The sequence below is a fragment of the Dermochelys coriacea genome, chromosome 4, assembly GCF_009764565.3.
Source record: "Dermochelys coriacea isolate rDerCor1 chromosome 4, rDerCor1.pri.v4, whole genome shotgun sequence".
NCBI classification, from domain to species: Eukaryota; Metazoa; Chordata; order Testudines; family Dermochelyidae; genus Dermochelys; species Dermochelys coriacea.
The window spans coordinates 17107177-17132896 of record NC_050071.1 but is presented as its reverse complement, the minus strand read 5'-3'; the positions used below and the strand labels follow the sequence as shown (position 1 = coordinate 17132896).

The 25720-nt window shown below is 40.6% G+C and overlaps 1 protein-coding gene across 6 annotated transcripts in view; it reads left to right on the top strand.

The window, feature by feature from the left end:
* The window catches only part of RASGEF1B (RasGEF domain family member 1B), a 332669-nt gene extending 308086 nt beyond the window's left edge, over positions 1–24583 (top strand). For all 6 annotated transcript variants that reach the window (XM_038400502.2, XM_043513250.1, XM_043513249.1 and 3 more), the window contains 13 exons: positions 245–427; positions 1153–1275; positions 2367–2504; positions 10196–10408; positions 10540–10614; positions 11919–12014; positions 12460–12562; positions 13733–13812; positions 14863–14958; positions 19452–19547; positions 20850–20973; positions 21672–21744; positions 23231–24583. In XM_038400502.2, coding sequence (XP_038256430.1) covers positions 245–427; positions 1153–1275; positions 2367–2504; positions 10196–10408; positions 10540–10614; positions 11919–12014; positions 12460–12562; positions 13733–13812; positions 14863–14958; positions 19452–19547; positions 20850–20973; positions 21672–21744; positions 23231–23255 — 1425 coding nt within the window. In that variant the 3' untranslated portion in view covers positions 23256–24583. The remainder of the gene's footprint in view (positions 1–244; positions 428–1152; positions 1276–2366; positions 2505–10195; positions 10409–10539; positions 10615–11918; positions 12015–12459; positions 12563–13732; positions 13813–14862; positions 14959–19451; positions 19548–20849; positions 20974–21671; positions 21745–23230) is intronic.
* Positions 24584–25720: the final 1137 nt, after the last annotated feature.

Genomic DNA, 25720 nt, shown 5'->3' with positions numbered 1-25720 from the left:
AAAAAACAAAAGCAAAATTGCCTCATAATCGTAACCGATAAAGCAAGGGCACCAGTCGCAATTGGTTTTACTTCGGAAGCAGAGCAGGTGTAGTAGGATTTGTGTGTGAGAGATGATCTAGCTTTTATTACTTTGTGTCAGGGTTTTATTTCCTTAGCGTGCTGTTGTGATACTGTCTTTTGAAATGGGTATCAAAGGCCTGTTCTGACTCTATTGCATGTCTTTTTTTTGTGCCTTCCTTCAGGAAAGTATGCCACAAACACCTCCCTTTGCAGCTATGTTTGACGGCAGTGGTTACAACAGAAACCTGTATCAGTCAAAAGAGGACAACTGTGGAGGACTCTATTACCATGACAACAATCTCCTATCAGGGTCTCTGGAAGCCCTCATCCAGCACTTAGTACCCAATGTAGATTACTATCCTGATGTAAGTCTATACACCCTGCAAATTAAATCAGCTGTGCTTGACACACCTTTGAATGGGTGGAATCTGGAGGGAAAAGCAAAATGTAATTTTTGTTACTGGGAATGGCCCCGTAATGGGGGTGGGGTGAATGATGCCAACCACAATCTAAATGACTCTGCTTTTGCGAGTTTCAATTGAGCCCATAGTAACAAAGTTGGGCTGCAAAATGTATTTTATTTTTTGTTGTACATCCCTCTTTATTGATTGCTATGCCCAACAGTGGCATTGCATCTAGCTCGGATTTTGTTTCTTGAGTTATACTCCATCACTTTGCTAGAATGAGTTATGTGACCTGTTAGGTTAGGTCACAAAGGTTTACTGCAGAGCAAGGGAAGAGGAGCTGAAATTGTGCTCTGAGTAATTTCAGGTGCTGGACTTTTATATACTGTTATCACAAAGGGATAATCAAGCGAGCCCTGCCCTGCCATGGACCAGCCTTGTTTTTGTCTACTCTTGTATAACTAGGCTCAAGTAATTGCTATATAATACTGTAGTGGCTCTGGAGAGGTGACATGCGTTACAATTAAGGCTTAACTCTGCAGTAGTATCAGGCATTCTCACCACAAGCCATACACAAAGTTGCGCTCTGAATGATAAAGCATGAAATATTGAGTTGAAATTAATGTTGTAGTGGGGAGTATGAAATGCATGATGATTTTGCCTCTCTCTGTCTCTCTTGCCTACAGAGAACATACATATTCACCTTCCTGCTCAGTTCGCGGCTGTTCATGCACCCATATGAGCTAATGGCCAAGGTTTGCCATTTGTGCATGGAGCATCAGAGACTAAGCGAGCCTGGGACTGACAAGGTTAGGTCTCTTGCTAAACCTGTTAGGTCTCATTTTGTAAACCTGACTCAAAACTCTTTTTCCCTATGCCAAAGTAGAACACTTCTGATCAGTGGATTTGCTACAGGATTGGATATACTGAAAATCAGTCATTACCAACTGTGGTTTGCGGCTTGATCCTGCACACATTGAAGTCAAAGGGAGATTTTGCCACTGAATTCAACAATGCAAGATCAGAACCCTAACAGATGAAAACAGTCTCTGCTGAGACATTCGTTTCATTTCCAAAATCCCAGTGCACTATAAGTAACTTTTTTTAGTTTTAACTTGTTTTAATAAAAGGAAGAGTAGGAAAAAGAAATGCATATATTTAATAATATATATGATATCTACCTTAAAATGCATATGGTACTGAAGATGTGCTATATACATCTTGACATACTAGGCTGCAATCTTGCAAAGACTTAAGCACACGTTTAACTTTAAGCACATGAGTGTGAACTCAGTGGGACTACTTGCCTGCTTAAAAGTTAAGCACGCATCTGAGTCTTTGCAGGATTACTTAGATAGAAAGCTCTTTGGGACAGGGACTGTCTTTTTGGTCTGTACAACAATTAGTACAATGGGGTCTTGGTCCATAACAAGGCTCTTAGGCTATCACAGTGTAAATAATTAAGTCATTAAATATATGTAAGTAGTCCCACTGAGTTCATACTGGTGCTTAATTAAGCATGTGCATAAGTCTTTGCAGAATTGAGGCCTTAGGCATTTCTGCAGATGTTATAACTAATTGTTAGATAATGTTTATAGTAGCTATATATTTTTGGAGACACTACCATATCTAGCATCTAGGATTTTTCTTATACTGATAGACTTTACTCTTTTTAAATTGGCCAGTTCACTGATGGACTGGTCCAAAATCAATGAAGTCAATGTGCTTTGGCATACTTAATCCAATGCCAAGTTCAATTACATTTAAAGTTTTAACTGACTTCCATGTCCTTATAGTCCACAATTGTAGTAATCCATTCATGAGTAGATTGTAATTCAATGGGTTTCAATATTTGTTTTATTGATGTTCCATAAACTAACTTTTTTTTTTTTTAAACTAGAGCCGGATACGAAAAATTGCACCCAAAATCCTGCAGCTGTTGACTGAGTGGACAGAGACGTTTCCATATGATTTTCGAGATGAAAGAATGATGAGAAACTTAAAGGAGTTGGCACAACGAATAGCCAGTGGCGATGAGGTAGTTACCTTGAGCACAAGAGCATTGGAAAGGAGGCATTAGTTTAAATATCTTGGCTAGAGTGAAATATTGCTGGTTATTTATTAACAGTATGTAGCAGCTCTGGGTAGCTAGCATTGTTGTTTATGGAGCTAATTCTATGAATGTGAATGTAATATTTTGTCCAGTGCCTAAGGTGCAGATGAACCCTTTAAAAAAAAAAAAAAAAAAAAAAAAAGTCCTAACCAGCCCTTTATGCTGAGAACTCCTTGCTGAGTCCCAGTATCCATACTGAGTTCTTGAGAAAATATTTATTTTTGGTTACAAATTGGAATTATTGTCTGTGTGAGCAGACGCTGCTTGTATGTTTTAGTTCCATATTTTATATTAATGGTTTGTCTAGGAGGAAGCTGGGTGTGACCCTGAAAACCCTTCCTGATGTGAACCATTACATTGAATTCATGTGAGGAGGCTTTCTGGGATCAGGTTTTCGATCTTTAAAACCCACAGGAGAGGCATAGCAACGTCAAGGAGGAACATTTCTAAAGGGACAGTATTAACTAGGATGGGAAGAATTGGCTTTGGCTTAAGGCATTGGCCTTGGACTCAAGTTCTGAGCTGCATTCCTGGCTATGACAGACTTCCTTTGTGGCCTTGGGCAAGTTACTTAATCATTCTGTGTGCTGGTTCGCAGTTGGCGATAACTCTTGTGAGGTGTTGAGATGCTAAACTGAGGAAGCCCGTATAAGTACCCAGATAGAAAGAGGCCCAAAAGCTTAGGTATTATAAGCCAGTTTAAAAAAATCCATTATGAATAAGGCTACGTTTTAGTCACGGGTATTTTTAATAAGTCATGGACAGGTGACTGGCCGTAAACAAAAATTCACAGCCCGTGACCTGTCCATGATTTTTCCTAAAAAATACCTACCATGACTAAAACTTGGGAGCAGCGGGATATGTGTGCTGGGGGTGGTGGTCCATGGGTGCTGGGGGAGGGAGGGTTGGCGGGGCTCCCTACCTGACTTTGCATCCCTGCAGCTCCTAGGCGGTGGAGGCAGGGGCCAGGGCAGGAGCTCCTCCGCTGCTCCCACCCTAAGCACTGGCTGCTGCAGGTCCCATTGGCCGGGAACTGCAGTCAATAGGAGTTGTGGGGGCGGGGCTTGCGAGCACTGGCAGCACGTGGCATGGAGACCTCGCCCCTCTGCCGCCTAGAAGCTGCAGGGGGGCCCCCTACCCCAGGTAAGCACCCCCCCCACCCCTGTCCTAGCCTGAGCCCCCTCCCACACACCCAAACTGCTACTACTGGCCCAGGGGCTGCCTGGCTCGGGCAGTCCCTGGGCCAGCACCAGCTGCTGCAGAGGTCATGGAAAATCATGGAATCCGTGACCTCCGTGACAGACTCGCAGCCTTAAATATGAACAACAATGTTTCTGTGAACTCTAAAAAGTTTGAATGAAAAGAAGAGTCTTAAAAAAAAGAAACCTTTCATAAATTCCTAGATGCCAAGGCCAGAAAGGAAGGACCGCTCTGACTTTCTGTATCTCACAGGGCTACCTAAAAATACCTGTAAAGCTGATAAATCTAAAAGAAGTGAGACACACACACACACACAATCAAATCAGTATGAAAAGTGAAGTGTCTTTTTTAAAAATCTACATTAGGTTTTAATAATCAGTGGTGATGGTTGTAACACCTGAAAGGTATTGGTGGTTTCGTTAATGTGGTCCCTTTAGGGATGATGCATGCTTTTGGGTGTATGATGTGTACAGCAGGTTTTATCAGAGAACATAACTCACGACAGGGTTGCCCAGGAAAGATTACAACGTGCACCCAGTGCGGCATTTGGAAGAACAGTAAACCGAAAGTACTGACTAAACGGCAGCATGTTTATTGGCATTCCCAGTGACTGGTGTTCGTTCCAGTCTTTTGTAACCTCTTGCATAACATGCTGTTTACTCCCTCTTCTACATAATTAATGAATTCTGCCAATGATAATAACTTGGAAGGAATTGTAAATAATGCTAACAACACAAAATGACATTGAGAGATTGGAAAAAAGGGCAGAAGAGAACAAAATTAACTTGGAACTGGAAGAACAAGTATCTATATCCAGAGGAAACTAATTCAAAGCCCAGATATTTAATGTGTAGAAGAAACGTGGAAAGTAGCAATGCTGAAGAAGATCCAGGGACGATTGTGGAGAGCAAATCAGACACTCATTTGCAATGGGATGTGTCTGCAAAATAGGTTGTATTCACAAGGCATTGTGTCATAGAGCAGAAAGTAAACTTTTTTGCCTACTGCTCTGTTGCAATTACACCCTGAATGTTACTTTTGGTTCTGGGTACCATGTTACTAGAAAGATGCTGGCAAATTGGAGGTAGCCCAAAGAAGAGCAATAGAAAGATTTGGGGCCTAGAGGAATTGATTTGTGAAAGACTGATAAAATTATACATATTTTGTTGTTTTTGGTTAGCATTTGGAGCGCATAAAATAAAAAGAGGGAGAGGAATGATTTTGGGTGGTGTAAGGGGTTGGTGCCAGTTGAAGATGAGTGAAATTAAGATTGGGAAAGGTGGAATATTAGAGATGGTTTCTGGCAGTGAGATGTGTTAGTCTGTGGAATAATCTCTCCGAGGAAGTGATAGTAGCTCCATCACTTAATACATTTACAATTAGACTGGACACAATGCTACAAAATGTGCTGTAGGGAGCAATCCTGTCCTGGCTGGGAGATGGACTGGATGATCTAATAGGTGTCTTCCATCTCTGCCTCTCAGAATAGCTTAGTGATTGCCTTTAAAAAGATGGGGAAAGCAAGTGTCACAGTGGAGTTTTGCATGCAGTAAATATTAGCAAAATTGGCTAGTGGATTGCTTGGAAGGATGAATGCAGGCTACTCTGACCTTGCTTCTATCTAACTGCACTGCAGATTAGTTCAGTATCACATGGATTGTGTGTGCAAGCCAGGGCCCTGAATGATGGGAAATAATAATTTTCCTGTTCTCACTCAATTTAGCTCTTTCTTTCAAAGTCCCATGTGTCATTGCTATTAAAACCTACCATCAAGAGCCTAGTGCAGGCTAGAGCAAGCTAGTAAATACAGCTATGGACTTGTTTTGAAACAGATGAATTTTAGTGCTCCTGAAATGTGGTGGTTTAACAGTAATGGAGACTGAAGGCCTCTCTGTTTCCTCTTTTTAGAACTTAACCCCACACAGAAGGCAATCGTGCAAGCTTCCCACAATACCCCCAAACTTTTCTAGAAGGGACTATCCTTGTGAGCAAGAGAGGAGTTGACCTCTCTGCTGAGGCAATGGGTGAAGATACTAATGAATGCTGATTGCAGCGGTGGATCTTGGCATGTGTTGTTTTTTTTTTTTTAATCCAGTAGGGACTGAACTATAGGATCTAGAGATGAACTTGACTTAATAGGCTTAGGCCATATCCTGCTGGCATAGGATCGTTCCCTGTTCTACGTTTGCTACTGGTTTTCATCGAGTGTCATTCCAAATGAGAATGTGCAAATGAGTAAGGTTTGTTCCATTTGCTTTGCAAGATTATTAATCAGACCATTAGAGCTCCCTGTCATTAGGTTTGTCATGATATTGAGCCTCAATTTTGTCTGTCTTAATTTAATTCTATTGTTCCTACATCTACCCCTCTCCTTCCTTAGATTATACACTCATCAAGTATTTCTAGACAGTTACGCTCCCATCATCATTTGAAAAACTGTGTCCTTTAGCTCTTTTAATCTCTACTCACAGGTCATTCCCTCCAGTTTCTAATAAATTTCTTCCTAGTCTCTGTCCAGTTTGCCGTCTCTTTAAGATAAAATACGTCATGAGCATGTGCAATCTCATGAGAGCCGCATGCCAAGGGGGCTGTTACCTCCCTGTGTCGTCATGTGATGCTTCTACATTTTCAGCCCTGAGTTGCATTGACCATTTTTTCTACCATATCTCATATCTATATTGACAACACAAACTCACTTTACATACACCATCAAACATCCATCAGATAGTAATGACTTTCAGTCACTATCAGTGTAGACCAGCTATAAGCTGGTGACCTAAAGGTGGAAGGCTCCATATTCATTACAATCCCAAACCCTCAAAACTTTCTAAAAATAAATAAATCAATATCAGCATTATCCCTTTATTTCTAGGCTTGATTCCTCCCTTCATTGTTCCATAACAGACTCAATAGTAGTGGTCCAAAATGTGATGGTGCCATTATATTTAAAAGGGCCCTTCAGAAAAACTGAGACATAGAACAACTTGAGTCATAGGAGTGATCTTGGGTTGCTGCATAACTAATGAGTGGAGAGACAAGTCAGCAATGTGGTTGATGAATTGAAATAAAAATTGTGTATTGCCCAAGGGGTGATATATATATGTGGATTGTTCAAATACGCTGAGTGGGTGAGAGTTGCAAAGAGTTTGTCTTACTTTCTGTGCTACACAATAACATGTGTATAGCTCTTTCTGTTTTATGTAAGTCTTCCATATGTGGTTATGCTATTTATTTGTGTTGTGAGGGAACTTAGACACAATAAGGCCTTTTTTTAAATGCAGAATCTCAAGTTACTACAAAAACTCATCAATTGTCTTGCACGCAACTAGGTGAGAGGAAACTGAGCTGTGTTTAGACTGACAAATGGACTGTGGTTTTTTTTTGTTTTTTTTTGTTTTTTTTAAAGTTAGGTTTCTAATTAAATCATGTATATTCCGTGGTTTAAGGTAAATCTATAAAGTATCATGCAGTTGTGAGAGACTGAGCGACAAATCTCACATGCTAAATAGTACTCGGCAAAGTACTTAAGCATGTGCAAAAGTCTCATTGAGGTAAATGGGATTGCTCTTGCACAAAAAACAAGGCAACTCCGAGTGCCTTGCTGAAATGTGGCCCGGTAGGGGAGGGAGAAAAGCATACAGTTGCATAAGAATTCTTATGAATATTATTGTTTTAAAGACATTTAGGATTAGGGTGATCAAAATCAGCGGGATAAACTACTTAGGGAAAGAAGATCCATCTATAGTAATGTGTTCACCATATGTTTCATCTCGGGTCGCAAACAGTGATGCGGTACCAGCCATATATAAAAGTGTGTTGTGCCATCAGGTCCCACAGCTTGAATTCTAACGTAGAAACCCATTATCTGCCTGTTTCTGTGATAGTTGCTCTCAGCCTAAGGATTTTTCAGGGCTGTCTTTTATAAAAATGTCCCCTGTACATCATAAGCATCTAAAAAGATGCTGAAACTGCAAGCATTCACAACAAACTGCCTGACTGACTAGGGGAAATGACCCCCAGAGCAGAGGGAGAGATAAAACCACAGACTCCTTCTGTGCCGTTTTAACCAGAAAGTAGCCAGTTCCTACACTGAACCTCTTACTGTTTTTCTTTGAATACTCCTCATTTATGTTCTGTTTTGATTGCTGCAACAATAATGCAGATTGAAAACAAGTTTCAAACAATATTTTTATCTGTTCCTGAATTTGGGTGTAAGGAGGTGGGTATGGCAGTGAAAATTGTTCCCAAATCTTCCTACTTGTGACACGGATTTGGCTGTGAGAAGGGTTTTCAGGTACACCCAGTCAATGTTCAATCAGTGTCACAGTTGTGTTTTTTTTTTTTGTTTTTTTTTTCCACCAAATGCATCCGATGAAGTGAGCTGTAGCTCACGAAAGCTTATGCTCAAATAAATTTTAGTCTCTAAGGTGCCACAAGTACTCCTTTTCTTTTTGCGAATACAGACTAACACGGCTGCTACTCTGAAACAGTTGTGTTGGTTAATGATGCCTTGTTCTATTTGCCAAACACAGCATGAGCTCTTCAAATATTTTTACTTTTTAATTTGCATAGCCTATCATCCTAACTGACTACATTTATCTTAGGAGCACATATGTTTGTGCTGGAAAATCAGGATCATAAGATTGTTTCATAATGGATTAGACCCATCGTTGAGTATTTTTTGCCAACCCCGCCCTGCCCCAAATGACTATATCATGCACGCCCAGGTCAAAAGTCAGGCCACTCCCATGCCAAACCTGCCTTTGTCATGTTCATGCTCCTGAAGAGGTCCCAAAAGAAAGCCGCAGGTATGGCAGTGTTTTGTAGACTGTTGCATATATCTGAGTAATGTAGCAGGTGTGTCACCTCCTGCCTTTTAGCGGAGAGATGTTCCCTAAGCTGTGAATGTAGATATGACTGTCATTTTGTAATTATTGTTAGCTCAGCTGTGGATTAATTTCCCTGACTGATATTAGAGAGCTGTGCAAAGCTCCGTATGTAGATTTGCGAACTGTGGATATATAGATATATTTTAAATTTGGTTTTGTAAGGTCTCACTGAAAGAGAATCTTCTGGATTTACATTGGTGTAATTTAGTTTTTTTTCTCTTTCTTCCCCACCCCTCCCAACTTAGCTGTGAAATCTGGGTTCGTACAAACCAGAAACTCAGCCACCATTTACTTAGTTTGAGGGTTAAGACACTGACTATTACATGGCTTCCACTCTGTCCCAGACCTCAGCCTGGGTATGTCAGAAGCTTTGTCAGACTTTCAGTGAATATGCATTGTGTGCCACAAAATCTTTCACAAAGCTCTGTTGTGTATATATACACACTCATTTTTAGAGGGGAGGTATATGTGCACCTCCCCGTACACCCTATTATACAGATAATGAAGATTTTTATTAATTTTTGTGTGGCTCATAGTGGAAGTGCAGCTTTTTTTTGTCTTTAAAAGATTTCATTTACAGAAACGGTACATTTTATCTCGGCACTATGTGCATGATTCTTACTTACTAAACAATGGGCCAAATTCATCCCTGATTTAATTCCACTGACTTCCAGATTGAGTTTGACCCAAATATGTCTAGTGTTTGACTCTCTAGTATGGAAAAGGTCTGTTTTTTAAAATCAATATTGAAAACCACAAAAAGCATGATTGTGATCTGGCAAACTCAGAAATCTTTAAAAGTGACATCTTTGGAGTAGTGATAAGTACATTAGGGAACAGGTAGCATTCATCCATTCCTAGACCAATAACCTTATACTGTTCCTTTGATAGATTTTGGGCACTTCAAATTTTCAAGCACGTAAGCATTTCATTAATCGTTTTACGATTGTGTCTTGAATATAGAAAAGTAACCACCTAATGGTTCTGTTAGAGCAGACCTACAGGCTGAAGGCCCTGCTTCCACTGAGGTAAATGGCAAAACTCCTCTTGACATTAATAGGAGCAGACCTAGACTTCATGGGATTAGTCTTGATTTACACCAGTGAAAATAGAATTAGGCCCCCGTAGCATCATAGAATGACTACGCTTTAAACTCATGGATTAGGTTTTTTCCCTACTGCCTTAAACAGTGGGAGATGGTATTCTACCCAGATGGACAATGGTTCATTTTACACTGTAGGTGAAACGTGCTTTTACCTTTCAGTTGTGGCTTGGACTGGTGAGGACACCACTGAATCCCTAAAGCAATCAAACCTTAAATTAAATGTTCCCAAGGACTACATGTTAAATGCATGCTCTTTAATGTACTGGTTTGGCAATGGTTGCTTTAAGAATACATTTGGTTCTGTGAGTTTCTAAGTTTCTAATAACTTCATTCTGATGGATATGCATTATCTTAGTGCCATCAGGAATTTAGTAGCCTTTCATATTCTTGGAATATCCTTTGCTTGTCTTGTGTCATGGCAGATGTATCGGAAGAACGTACAGCAAATCATCCAGAGCCTGATCCGAAAACTTACCTCTCTTAGCCAGTACGAAGAAGTACTTGCAAAAATCAATGCAACGTCCACAGATCGACTGACAGTCCTGAAGACCAAACCTCAATCCATACAGAGGGACATAATCACTGTCTGCAATGACCCTTACATGTTAGCCCAGCAGCTGACTCGCATAGAGCTGGTAAGTTGTTGCCGGGTCATTCATGTATGTATTTTCCAACCACAATTCTATTCTTCCTACTTTTTGCTTCTGTTTTGAAATACAAATCAGCAAAGGAAATGATTGCTTGGTTTAATTTTTTTTAAATGTAGGAGAGGCTCAATTACATTGGACCAGAAGAGTTTGTCCAGGCGTTTGTACAAAAGGATCCTTTGGACAATGACAAGGTGAATGGAGGGGAACGAGAGCAGTTGTGGAACTGGAATGGTATCCTATACTGACGCATAAGCACCATACAGGATAGTCAGAATACTCTTAACTCTAGATAGATATCAGCATGAATATGCTTAACAGCTGAACTTTTTAAAAATATCCCCTTTCTGGTTTTACTTTGTGTGAATCATTGTCCATTTAGGGGGCAAATCAAGCTCATGTTCTGTCTTTGCTCTGGCAAACAAACTCCTATTCCCTTAAATTGATTTCAGTGATTTTTATACTAGCTGAGACTTTAGCCATGGGAATGGTTTCTCTTGACGATCCGTTCTGTGGTCTATAGCCAAGATGAGATGCATTTCAACCTTGACATCACTCACTTGTCCCATCCATTTTTCCCCTCCTGTCCTTTTAAGAAATTGAGCTATTTGAAAGAAATCAAGGACAGTGAAATTGCAGTCCTTTTTGCAGGTACAGAACAAGATGTATTGAAGAGAATTCTGAGTTATAGAATGAAGGGCAAGGACAAACTGCTTTTAACTAACTGTGCTGGAGCAGTTACCTCTTTCACTCATGTTCCGGAGATGCTTATGATCCGCATGTTGACTGTGCCATGTAATTCGTACTATAATTACCCGTTCTCCTAAATGTGGCAAACCGAATATAATAGCTTTTATCCAGCTGGGATTCTGAAATGCTATTCTATAGATAATGAAAATCTCTCCACTCACTGCTACTCAGATCCCCTGGGATGAATTGTGGGAACTGTTCCAGTGCACTACCTAATAGCACAGAACAGGAAAGGAAGAATAAGACTCCAGCTGAAATTACTGGGAATTTTAAGAAGGCAGAATCTGATCTGGCAGTTGGGCCTAGACACTGAACTTGACATGCCAAATGAGTAGTCAGAAGTCAGTTTTATATCTCATTCAAAACCCAGCACAAAGTGTCTCCTTGCATTATGATTCAGCATTGCTTTAGCACTGATTCATGCCCTGATTCAGCAACGTGCTTAAGCAGATGCTTAAGTGTCATTATGCAGCAAAGCACTTCAATGGGACATAAGTAGGTGCTTGATGTTGAGCACTTGCATATGTGCTTTTCTGAATCAAGGCCTCAGAGAAATATCACCTGCTGAGTCACCAACACCACTTTTCTGCGTCTCCTTGAGTTTTCTGTGGCAATTGACCCTACTTTTACCTTATGATATCTGACTGGGTGAAAGCTTAAGGTGGCCAGGTTGCAGGTTAGGAATCTCTCTCTCCAAGAAGAATGCAGAATAAGTTAAGGAGGTTGTGTTTTCCCTTTCTTTCTTCAGGGGTGTTATGCTGATCGAAAGAAGACCCGTAACCTGGAAGCCTATGTAGAATGGTTTAACAGACTCAGCTACTTAGTTGCTACAGAAATCTGCATGGTGAGCACGTCCTTTTCCTTGGCACACAACAATTTTCCAGTTTTCTGTTTTTGAAACTATGAAGCATCATTTGCTTCATTACTCTCCCTTTGGCTTTTTCCCACTCTCATCTCCACCTCCACCATCATATGTTCTCCTTTATGTCTAGAAGAGCCTCTGTCCCTTCTTGTTTATCAACCACCTTCTCTCTTGTTTAGATACCTCCTTCCACAAATCTTTTATAAGGTTCCCTCACTGTTCTGAAATTCCTTAACTCCTTTGGTTTGTCTTTGTCCTCTCAAGTGTTTTGGAGTAAGGAATGCCACTTGCTCTATTTGTGGAACATAGTGTGAAGTTGCAGCATCTAGAGAAGAGACATTCAACCATAATGTATTCCCTTTTTGGAGTACAATGGAGGTCTCCCTTTCCTGCTAAAGAATAACACTGTATTATTTGTCTCTCGCAGCCTGTGAAGAAGAAGCACAGAGCAAGAATGATAGAATATTTCATTGACGTGGCCAGGGAGTGTTTTAACATTGGCAACTTTAACTCCTTAATGGCGATTATTTGTGAGTATAAGGGTGTGGGGATTTAGGGGAGAGTTTTAAAAATCATCATTTTGATGCTTAAATATGGAAGCCTATTCTCTAGTTACAGTATCCAGCAGGGTGGGAAGGGAAGGAAATGATGGAGAGTAGATAAATATCTTTGTAATATTATACATTTATAAAAGATTGGAAAAGAGTGTTTTAGTTTAAGCTACCTTCAATTATTTAAAAAGAGAGGACGAGGGAGATGACTTTGTGTTTAAAAGACTTGTTTGATGATATATGCTTCAAAAAGCTCAGTATTCTCCAACCCATTCCTTGGAGCATACTGGCTTCTCAGCAATGGCGCTGATCCTCCTGATCAATGGTATTACTTATAGGGGTAAAATTATTTTCGTGCTTAAGTGTTTGGAGTATTGGGGTTGATCCTACTTCCATTTGAAGTAACTCAAATCCTGTTGACTTCAGGAGGAGTTGGTGTCGTATCAGGCTCCACTGACCATCATATATAATAGTCAAAGACACTGTATACTGAAAGGTTTCAGAGTAGCAGCCGTGTTAGTCTGTTGTATACTGGAAGAGTGTAAAGGTGACCCTTCACTTAGCCTCATTGCATCTGCATAGGGGAGGTGAGATGTAGCAGGCGCAGCCTCTATTTCTAGATTTCCAGTGAGAGGTCTATCTGTTCTGTATGACATAGCTGATGTTGCTTGGCTTGATGACTGCATTGAATGTAATAGAAGCCTGTAGACTTGTATTCAGATAATTTACTGACCACACTTTAAGGAGAATAATGAGGTTGCCCTCAATTTTTACACTCTAACTTTTCAGATCTCATCACCCACATTTTTTGTAAACTCTTATCCTAAAGTATCATAATGGGATACCTTTTATTAATCTCCTAGCCTTATTAGACATAATCTGGGGCTAAAATACATGGAATCCATCCCTAGCCAGACAGGGAAAAATGAAGATCTATCAATAACATGTAGAATTGATGGATACTGCTGTTTCTGTTATACTGCAAATATATTGGTAGTAAAAATACCTAGAAATGGCTATATCTCCTATGAAAAGCCTTCTTTAGTTAAGAGCGCTTTCATTATAGAATTATTCTGCATCTTAGTTACTTTGTTTATCTTAGACTAGTTTTGTTCTATTAAATTTTTAATTTGTCTTTCTCTGATAAAGCTGGTATGAACATGAGTCCGGTCTCCCGGCTAAAGAAGACCTGGGCAAAAGTCAAGACAGCCAAATTTGACATTCTTGAGGTACGTTTAACTGATACAGGGTCTCACTGCTGTCAACAGAGTGTAGGTTTGACTGTTCTGGAATGTGAGTCTTACTGGGTCCTGTCCTATTGAATGAAATTTTATGTGTGCATGTGCCTAGTGCAAATTTATGCACTCTGTTGGAGTCCTTCAACTGACTTCTGCCCTCTGTTAATTCCTGCTGCATCCCTTTTGGGTTTGGAAGAGCCAGCAGCTCAATATACCTTGCAGTTTTATTGCAAAACCTACTTGCAAAAGCCAACTGGAACTAGTTGAAATTTTTTCAACTGGAACTTGAAATTGTGGGTAATTCTTCTTGGAGCTTAGTAAATAAATCAAGAACACTTCTGCTTTCAAATCTGAATGGTAGAATTTAACCCTTAAGGGTGTGTGTACACTAGAGTTGGGGGGGCTTTGTATCTCAAGTTCATTGACTGCTAACAAACTCAAGGTAGCTAACACATTTGTAGAGGGCAACGTGAACATTCCAGGTTACAAATTTGTGTGTTACTCTAGGAATTCAGATTTGCTTTTACAAATGTGTTAACTGTCTTGAATTAATTGGCAATCCAGTTGAGATTTTTTCAAACAATTTGTATGGTAGAAAACATAACTCTCAGTACGTGTGTGCAACTCCTATTAATGTCACAGCAAGTTACACGCACTGGAAGAGCAGAATATTGGTTTCATGATTGAGACCCGTTGTATAGCTCTGAGAGCAGAATTTTAGCCTTGGAATTTGAGTTGATAGTACAGTTTTTGGGGAGGGAGTGTGGCAAGTCTGGCTGATGCACAGCCTTGCCTCTATGAAAGCCTGATTTGTACTTGCTCATTGGGCATTCTGAGTGAGCATTCTTTAAAAGTGAGTTTCTATGTGTAAGGATCTAATAGAGCAGAAGATTTGTTTTAGCTGTACTTTAAAGATGGCATTTGAGATGCAATTCTACAGACTTCTTGGGTTCTAAACTTGGCCTCTCTAGTGAAAAGTACTGTACATGTATCAGCACTAAATCTCCGAAGCTCATTATTTACTTTTCTTCCCACTTATAGCATCAGATGGACCCTTCTAGCAATTTTTACAATTACCGAACCGCTCTGCGTGGAGCAGCTCAGAGGTCCTTGACGGCTCATAGCAACAGAGAGAAGGTAGTTCATGAATCGCTTAGCAAATGGACAGTAATGAAATGTGCTTGTTAAGCTATGTGGTGAGCTGTTCTCGAGCAATTCAAATTCTAAGGCATTAACCTCAGTCAGCTTCCTTTAAAATATATGCCTCAACATTGGGTCTCTGTCCACCCATGAGGCTTGTGTAGGGGAACATCAAGAACAAGACTTTATCCTCTGGTATGGTATCTGAGAACACACAGGGAAAGAAATGGGAAATCTTACGAGATTAGAGGGCTTGGGATAAAGATCCTTTCGCCTCATGATTTCAACTGGAAGCCGAGTCCAGGTTCGTACCGACTAAAAGAGGTTACTGTCTTCATGTCCTAAATGAAGTAGGATTAGTGGTCTCAGCTCAGGTCCCAGTGGGCAGAGAGAACATCACAGATGGCACTTGGTTCCATTGTCAGCAGTCTAGGTGGAAAGGCCAAGGTTTGAAAGGAAGAGTGGCTGAACTACTCTGTTGTCCTTATTTGTTGGTCCTTCCAGATCTGAGCTGAGGAGCAATAGTGGGGCAGTGTGAGGAAGCATGCACTGGTGCCACTCATGCTCTGTGCCACCCTGAAGATGAAATTCAGTCTCAAGGAGTTTCAATCTGACTCCTTTCATGAGCATTTCACACACGATATTTGCCCCCAGTGATTTTTCTTCCATTCTCCACTTCCTCCGGACACCAGTGTTTCTGTGGAAGGTAAGGAGATCTGGGAAAGTACATTTCAGTACCAGAACCTTCAAGGAAATCCAGTTAGCCTATCTGCGGCAATGAAAGCTAGTACAAAGAGTTGTTTAAAAAAACAACCTGAAGAAATGTCTTCGGTATTAGAGGCAGAAGGCTCTCTTGAAGGCATTCCTAGCTCTGTATTCCTCCCAGAGAGGATGCTATTTGCATGCGGGATATGAGAGAGAGGCAGATTCATGTTAATGTAGGTGTTGAATGGGGAGAAAGAAAGTGGAAATTTTGATGAGTGCTCCATAGGGACTAGTAAACACGAGAAGAATAAAAATAATAATGTAGTGCAGGGGTTCTCAAACTTCATTGCACCGTGACCCCCTTCTGACAACAAAAATTACTAAAGGACCCCAGGAGGGGGGACCAAAGCCTGAGCCTGCCTGAGTCCCACCACCCAGCGGTGGGGAGGGAGACCAAAGCCCAAGGGCTTCAGCCCCAGGCAAGGAGCCTGTGACCTGAATCCCGACACCCAGGGCTGCAGCCTTTGGGCTTCAGCTTTGGCTCCAGGTGGTGGGGCTCAGGCTTCAGCCCTGGGCCCCCCAGCAAGTCTAAGCCAGCCCTACCCACTTTGAGGTCCCTTTGAGAACTACTGGTCTAGTGGGTGCACAACAGGCTCTACTCTTATTCTTCTAAAACGTGGCATATTTAATATTTTTTTAACAACTTAAAAACACCACGAAGAAAATGATTTCTGTCTACAAGTCTGTTTTGCCTGCAGTGGCAGACACAAATATCCATTTTTCACTGCTGCTGTTTTTTTTTTTTTAATTCCTCTTCATTCTGTTTTACAAAAGGATCAGTTTTTGAGAGATTCTTTGCAGCAAAATAACAAACAAGAAAACCGGATCAGAGTGCAAACCGTTAGATGGACTGAGGCTTTTCAGATGAAAGACACTGGAGGGAAAAGCTCAGTATATCTTTCACATATTGCCCTGGGTCAAAGATGTACTGGACTAAAAGTTTGGTCGCTGCTTAGTACCATTGTAGCTGTTTTAAAGTACTGTGTATCCTTGGGCATTGGTAAAAATAAAAAAAAACTAAAAACTGTTTGTTTCAGATCCCATGGGATTTTATTCGTATTCATATTAAGAAGTTCTGTACTCCACAAATAGTCCCATTGATCTCAGTGGGACTACTAATGCTGGTCTGGGTCCTCTGATATGATCTGTATGGATGGAGACGTGCATAGAAACCCAGTTCCCTCACTGATTTTGCATGGCCACATTTGTCCATGTGGATCAGCTTGCAGGATCAGAGTCACCAGTAGCATAAGAAGATCCGGAAGGATTAATTTTAGTAATAATGCTATAGATGAATGAGACTAGGAAGAAATTGTTCCCATTGTATTGCGTATCATTCAGTTTTACTTTCCTCTTATTTTTGTTTTGAAATGGGTATGTGGGCAGGTGGGATGCAAATTGTGTAAAGATTACCCTGTTCCAGTGTTTGACTCTGTCTAGAGTAAACCACAAGCACTTGTGTCCTAAACCCCAAATGTGTCTGGACTGTCTAGACTAGCATTTCAAGCGGTTAGTCAACTCCAGTCAAAATGGGGATCACAAGTGCTACTCTAGACATTCTTATAGAGTAAATGTCTCTTCTCTGCGTGGCCATTACCAGTTCAGCTTTAAAGGTGCCTTGCTGGAGTTCATTAGTCTGAATAGCCACAAGGATACTTTGTTATTCTTGACCTAGTCAGGTTAGGCCAGAATCCTCTCTTGAAACACGAGTGGCAGTAATATTACTGAGAAATAGAGACAAAGAAAGATACAACCTCTTCGCAATAAACCAGTGTTTGAGAAATAATCAGGACGTGGACATACATTAATGCAGAACCTTTGTTGCAACCCTTGAATTTCTCTTGGAAAGGAGTCAAATAGCTTGCTAACTTACATCCACTAAGAGGCAAGTTACTAAATAATTCATCAGCTTCTTATAATATTGGCTCTGCATGTCAGGATTAATAAACCTGATCTTTTGTGCTTATAGAATAAATTTAACTATAAGGCAGGATACTTCATATACATTCTGTTCCTCACACGTGTTTTGCACTTAAAAATAAAATATGGGTTTTGAGGGCGAAGAGCCTGTTTTGAATACAAATCAAGGAGTGAGATCTCAAGGTGTAAAAATCCTGCATACATTGTGTAGACTCAGGAATCCAGAGAGTTTATTCCAATATATTTAGTTGTAGAGGTGAGTGAAATTTGTTTTTGTCTCAAAGTGGGATAAAAAAGTTCAGAATTTCTGGTTAGCAAAATTTTTTCAAAGTTTGATCAAAAGAAAACATTTTGATATTCCCAAAATCAAAATGTTTCATTTTGGTTTATTGAATTGACCTGGAATCTTTTCCCCCCCATTGTGGTGCACTACCTCATGGGACCTGTAGTTCAGGACCCTGGTGCCACCATTTTCTCAAATGGGCCATGTTCCCTAGCCAAACCTATATCTCCTTTGATGCATCCAGTCTTGTGACTCCCATGATGTGCCATGGAAAGCTTGGTCATAAGGAAATCTGTATTGTATTATGGGAGATTTAGTCCTCCAGGGAGCCCAGCCCAATATAAAGAAAGAGAGCCCCATAGGAAAATAGTTTTACTGAATTGTTTCAAAATTAAACTTTTTGGGTCAGTTCAACAAAATGAAGTATTCTGATTTGAATCAAACTGACCCACAACAAAGTACTTCTATTCAATTTTCCCATGGAAAAGTTTTGATTTTTTCAGGAACTGCATTTTCTGTCAGGAAATCATTCCGACAGATTCCTGACTAACTCCATTTATTAGCCATTGGCTGAAACAGTCATATGATCCTGTCTGGGTTGGAAAGAGGAGCCTTTATAGAAGGATGGAAATGTAGGCCTGAAGGTACCTGTTGTGAGACAGGATCAATTATACCTAGATCATCCCTGACAGCTGTTTACCTGTTCTTAAACGTCCAATGATAGGGATTCCACAATGTCCCTTGAAAGCATATTCCAGTGCTTAACTATCCTTCTAGTTAGGCAGTTTTTCTTAATAACTAATCTAAATCTCCCTTGCTGCAAATTAAATCCATTACTTCTTATTTTACCTTCAAAGATGATTGAGGGGCATAGAGCAGAGTCTATAGGAAAAACTATTCCTCTTTGGTTGCAGAAGTGACCTCCATATGGCAACACTACCACCACCAGCCCTTTGGGCTTTATTGCTGTTGATGTGTTTTTTTCAGCTCTCCACAGCATTCTAACATGCTCATTAGCATCCAGATACCTGTTTATAATGCACAAACAAGTGGGGTACCTCTGAATGTAAACATTCTGGAGTCTGCAAGCGTGGGTGAAGAAAGGTCAAACCAATGAGGGCCACTATAAGAGAAACTGAGCTCGTTAGGCAGACAGCATCACTCCAGAAGTAGTGAATGTACATTGTCTCCTCAGTTGACAAGAATGGCCATGAAGACAGATAGATTAACTGCAATTCTGAGAGCACTAGAGGCTTTCCAGAGACACAGTGGATGGAAGGAGTCTGGGACAAAGAAAGGAGGTGGAATCGAGATGAAACTGGAGACTAGACTGAGTGGGGTGATAACTCCATGTATATAAAATGCAGCATGCCCACAAGATGAAAGGAACACTTGCAGACTTTGACTTTTCAGTATGATGTTTAGTTTTTATACAATGTGACTTAATTTTTCATACATGTGGTACCACTGTTGTTTCTCAATTCTGTGTCATACTGAAGGTGGAATCTTGTTCTTTCTGTAGATCGTGATACCTTTCTTCAGTCTCTTAATCAAAGACATTTACTTTCTCAATGAGGGCTGTGCCAATCGCCTTCCAAATGGCCATGTCAATTTTGAAGTGAGTAGAACATTTCATTTATAACTTGATATTACTTAATTGCCATACCTTTAATTCCCTGATCAGAAAACATAACCCAGTTCTTGATCCTGCTTTCATTGGGAACAAACTTAGGCCACAAGTTTAGTACGTTTACCAGTTGCTACTAGAGATGGTCAAAAATCTTGATAGAATGCTTTTCTGTCCCAAAAAAACAAAAACAGATTTGTCAAAATCAAAATGTTTTGTAGAAATATGTCAATGTTGCCAATTTTTAGATAGGGATAGTGGATAAGTCACAATTATCAGTTTTGATTGTTTCAATTCATTTTATCTAAACTTAAACATTTTAATTTTACTATTTATATATTTTTACTATACTAGAAGTAAAACTTTTGTTTTGCAGGAAATATTGATGTTTCAGCCTTTCCTTCCAAATTGGAACAAACTTTTTGAAACATCAGAATTTCCCATGGAGTGGAAATTCTAGTTCCTAACCATCTTTAGTTGCTACATTCCACTGCTTGCTGGGCTGTTGTATTAGCTGCATGGTACAAGTCAGTCTTTCAGGAGTTCTGCTTTTTAAATTCTCAGTGTGATGTGAGTGTGTATACATGATCGCAGTATATTAATGTTCTGCACACATACCCTCTACTTATAGGGAAATACTAAGCAGATAGATGCATATTAGTTTCAGTAACCTTTTTTTAAACCGAATCGTATGATCTGGAATGCCCTTTTGTTTAAGGTTGATCAAAAAACTTTTTAAATTAAACATTTTACTGTTGGAAAATGACATTTTTGTCAAAACTGAAATTTTACATGTGGAAATATTTATTTTAGCAGAACTTTTCATCATGGTAAAATCTGAACTTTTCAGGTTAACAAACGAAACATTTGAATTTGGGAACATCAAAATGTTCAGTTTGGATCAAAAATGTCAAAATGAAACAGAGACACTTCCAAATTGGCTTTTTTTTCCTAAACTCTTCATTCTGAAAAAAGTTTTGATATTTTAAAATGGGGTTTGGTCTCAATTTGGGACAAAAAATAAATGTCTAAATATTGGAATTTCCCAAGGTGCAGAAATTCAGTTTTTCCACTCCGCTTGTGTTACTGCTTGAAAGTCTGGCTGGAAATTAGCCTAATTTAAACCCAGATTCATTTATTTAGTGGGAATTGGCCCTGCTTTGAGCAGGGGGTGGACCTCCTGAGGTCCCTTCCACCCTCGTATTCTATGATTTTGTGATCTATGTTCAATGAAGCAGATTGCTAAAATTCATACGTCTTGGGGTTTTGTTTTCCCCCATTCCCCATTTATAGAAATTTTGGGAGTTAGCGAAACAAGTGAGTGAGTTTATGACATGGAAGCAAGTGGAATGTCCGTTTGAGAGGGACCGGAAGATCCTGCAATACTTGCTCACTGTCCCAGTCTTCAGTGAAGATGGTAAGGAATACACTGTGCTCTGCTTTTCAAATGATTATGTGCCAAATATTGCTCCCTCTCTCCCTGTGTTAAATTATCCCTTTGATGAAGGACCACCTAGTCCTGGAACATATTTACACAAATCTAAACAGGATCTATAAGTTACAGTGGATCCACAGAAACACAGGGAATAAGAGTTACCTTTTGAAAGTGTGTTTGTTCTCTGAAAAGTGGCTTTGGCCCTTCCCTGCTTTAAAATAAAAGAATATTTATAAGGAATGGAAAAACAAATAAGAATTGGGAAGCTAGTCCACAAAAACATAATCCAAAATGTATGTGTTTGCTTTGCCCTTAAGACGGCTTTGATCTGGGGATGCTACTAGAAAAGCAATTGGGACTGTGCTTTTAGTTCAAAAAGCAATATTGCTCTGAGCTCAAACCTTTCTTTTGCAAGTGTTCGCTTCTACCATCCTATGTTTTAAGTTTCCTCAGCTCTTCTTCTTTTCCCTGAGGATAGTCTTCGTTCTCATGTACTTTTTTGTTAGTATTGGCTGAATGCAATTGTGAGTGACGATGTACTTGGTAATGGAACTGTGGCGCCATAATCTGATGGATGGCTAATATGAAGAGATTTTATTTTGCTGCAGGAAACTGGAGGAAAATAGTGAATTTTTTAAATGCCATTAGCACTAATACGTTGTTCTTCCCTCTGATTGCAGCACTTTACTTGGCTTCCTATGAGAGCGAAGGTCCTGAGAATCACATTGAAAAGGACAGATGGAAGACTCTAAGGTTTGTGTCAAAGGTTATTGCCATCAATAAATCGACAGAGTGAGATGTAATTCTAGCATCAGACAGTTAAAAACTAAATGATACATTATATGCTTCAACAGATGGTTTTAGACAGCTTTTCCCACTGAAACTGTGAGTTCAGTTTTTCAAATAGAGGAGCCTCTGTTACTTGTCCCATTCTGAACCTGGGCTCTCAAACTTAGAGAGAGTTTTGGACTAACTCCATGTGAAAATGGATGACTTAACTTTGGCATCCAGGTAGGAAAACAGAATTTGGGATGTGTCTTATACCAGCAGCAGAGACGTAGCTATGTATAACAAATGTCGTGTGTTCATTCCCTTTCATATCCTTATTCATGGAGAGAGGGATGAACAGGGCTGTAGCATTTTGTCAGCTGCTTTAAACTAGGCCAATGATTCTCAAATTTCATTGCACTGCAACCCTCTTCTGACAACAAAAATTAGTAAGTGACCCCAGAAGGGTGGGACTGAAGCTGAGCCCACCCAGGCCGGGAAGGGTGTGTGGGGGGGGGGGGCAAAGCCCGAGAGTCACCACCCCGGGTGGGTGAGCCAGCCAAAGCTGAAGCTCAAGGGCTTGAGCCCTGGGCAGGGGGTGGGCCTGTAACCAGAGTCCAGCCGCCCAGGACTGAAGATCTCGGGCTTCAGCCCCACTGAAGCTTGGGGTTTGGCCCTGGACCCCACCACGTCTAACACCAGCTCTAGTGACCCCAATAAAATGGTTTGAGAACCGTTGAACTAGGCAATAACCTTATTGTAATGTTAGACGCAGGGCCAACCTTAAGCATAACCTTGGGAGCCTCAGCAACTCATAGCTCATGTTAGTTTCTCCAGTGGTAGAAGCAGAGGTGAAAGCTCACAAAGCCTGTTGGGGGTCGAGGGGGGTGTTATTTTTTTTTCAGCTGTTTCTAGTCCCCTCACCCCACCCCCAATTTTTTCCAGCGAGGAAAGAACCCAGGACTCAATTTTCGTCAGTACGCCCCCTGGCAGTACCTGCCTTCCTCGCTTGAGGTCCCACAGAGCATAAGGCCATCTCTGGTGTTCCTGTCCACTCTTCAGGGGCCCGGTGGTCTCACTAGAGAGTGTTCTGCAGCGTAGAGTTCTTTAAGGTTTGGTTTCCGACGTACGCAGGTGGTTGCTGTTCAGCTGGCTTCTGCTGTAGACACTTTTTTCTTCTCACTTGTGCATCATGGGAGACTTAACAGTTCAGTGCGACTAGTGCCAATCTACTGGGGAGGAAAAGCCCTTACTCTGCAAATGAATGGCTGGGGATGCACACACCTAGTGCTGATTATACTCAGACAAACCAACAGAGAGAGAGAGTCTGGCCTTGAAAACCTGCCAGAACACATGATAAGAATGCAGAAAACTGAGGTCAGCATTATGGGAGGCAGTCTGAGCCTATCTGAGGATAGATGCGTCATTCTAATGAATGCTGCTATTTACTTCTCTCTCTCTCTCTCTCTAGGTCAACACTTTTAGGCAGAGTTTAACATGTGAGATGCCTGCTGCTCCTGCTGCTACTGTGTGATGTGGACTAGGAAGGGCCCCGCTTTGGTTTACTTTTTGTGTGTGTACTGAATGGCATTGAAGAGATGGAAACTGTGCAGCCAACTGAGATGACATGTCAATGAAGATAAAACAGGTTAACTCAAGAACAAACAGGCACCTTCTCAGATCGGACAGATCAGGTTAAATCACAACTCATTTGGCTATTGATTGAGGATGGGAATGACAGAATCCTTTGAAGATCTCAAATTCCATGTATGAATCATTTCACAACACCTGGATGGAATATTTCTTTTTGTTTTGTTGGAGCTTGCTGCTACTAAGACTTCCATGTTTGGTACTGGATTATAGGGCTTTCCACTCCTCCAGCTGAATCCCATATCTGCATTAGAAGAACTTCCACTGCCAATATGCTGAATATAGCCAGGAGCTCAGCCTGAGTCAGCATTGCCAAGAAGGGATAGGACTGGATTAATAAAAGGCAAAAAACTGGCTGCTGTGGGGACTCCCCTCCCCCATTTTAATGAGTTATTTTTTTGTTTTGTTTTTTCCATAAAGTTTTTGAGTTGGCTGCTGGTTGGCAAACTCATTGTCATTCTAAGTTATATTTTTAAAAAGTAATAATAGAATCAGTGCTGTGGTAGGACATTCAGGCACTAGAAAAATACAGTAACTATGTAGCTGGGACTATTTTACATCTTCTAGTAAGATTTTTTTTTCTTTCAACTATTTTCCACCTTTTGCTAGACATTCTTATGTTTTTACTATAGCCTTTTGTTATTCTAAATTTCCATACTTAATACAGGAAGTAGTCAAGCAATCTGTCTGCTTTTGTTTTCTTGAATTCTACTTGAGAAACCACTGCACAGGCTGCATTACAAATAATATCAAAATCCATGTTATTTAAGTCATCATTTTTACAATTGCTTTTCTTTTCTTTTCTTTTCTTTTTTTTTTGGTAACTGGAATATGTAATCCAGTTTGACTGAAATTGTAAAATGCCAAGAAACAAAAGAAGATTTCTCTTTGTTTTTGTTCACAGCTGTAGTCAATCTCCTTTGTGTTTGCTTCCTGGATTATCATTGTTATGACTGTGAAATAGCTCACTTTGTTACACATCTAATATGTCTGTTGTAGCTCCAAATACTTAGCCACTGTATTTATCCTAGGAAAAATCCTGGGGAATAAAGAGAAACTGTAGATTTAGTCTGCCCTGGATGGGAAGTCACATGCTAAACAAGGGGACATGTTTGTAAACACCATGCCACTATTTCAAAAATGGAAAAAAATAAAACCATGTATTTATGTTGCACTGCGTCTCTCTAGACTTTCAGATGTGTCTACAGTGTGCCCCGTCTAAGCTACTAATATAGGAGCTGGCTTGGGACAACATTGAAATACGTGCTTCAGTCCATCCTGATTCAGGCAAGTAATGGATCACATGCACAAGGATAAGCGCATGAGTAAGCACCGTTTCTGGATAGGGAAGTTGTCCGAATTGCCAGCTACTGAATGGTACAAGGTGTTGGAAAAGACTGATTGGCATCTTTCAATGGGGCCAGCTATTAAAATGCAAGGAGCTTAGGTGGTGAAGGGAGGGTATTTTTGGTGGGAGGAGGGAGGGAGATACTAGAGCTTTTCCTATTAGTCTGTCTCTTTTTGTCATTCCTTCAAGTAGAGGTGGTCTCTCCTGAGACGAGCAAACATAGCTTCCAGCCACCATCAGCTGACGTCTTGTCAGGCCTTCTAGGGAACCTTGAAATGTCCAAGGCATTTTATATTTCTAATGTTAGAACATTGGGAACACTGTTACCGTCTTTCCTTTTATAAATACAGTGACCCAGTTCATCATAAGATTGATCATAAGATACTTAAAGGAAGGAAATTTCCAGGGTGAAACACTTGCTGCCCACCCTTTTTTTGGGTGTTGATTGCAGGGAAAGGCAGAGAGAGGAATGAGGGGCTAACTTAACTGTGAAAACAATTTCTCTGTTACCCTCCTGCATTGTGTAACACGGTTAGACTACCAGGCTGGGTGACGCATGCATTTCTAATTTCTGTAGTTGGAATGAAGCCTTTGTAAATAAAAGAAGAAATGGCATTAAGCAACGTCGGCCTGAAGCGTGGGCTCCATGTTGTGTGTGGTGGTCCTACTGAGGAAAGGCAGATGCTATTAACCAGGAGTCTGGGCCTCACTGCCCTGATGACAGGGCAGCAGGTGTACCGGCCTGGGACTCCGATGAAAAAGTGGATGCAAATTCCACCGCCCCAGGCAAGCTGGAGGCTGCTTATAGTGGATGTTAATGAACGTTAGTTATTGATGATAGGGATTCAAGTCTCATCACTTCCCCCTTCTCCTCCCGTGCAGCTCGGCTGTTCCCATGTGAAAAGCAGAGAATGCCCTGGATGCAACAGACAGGGGAGGTGGGGTGAAAGCCACTCTTTAAAC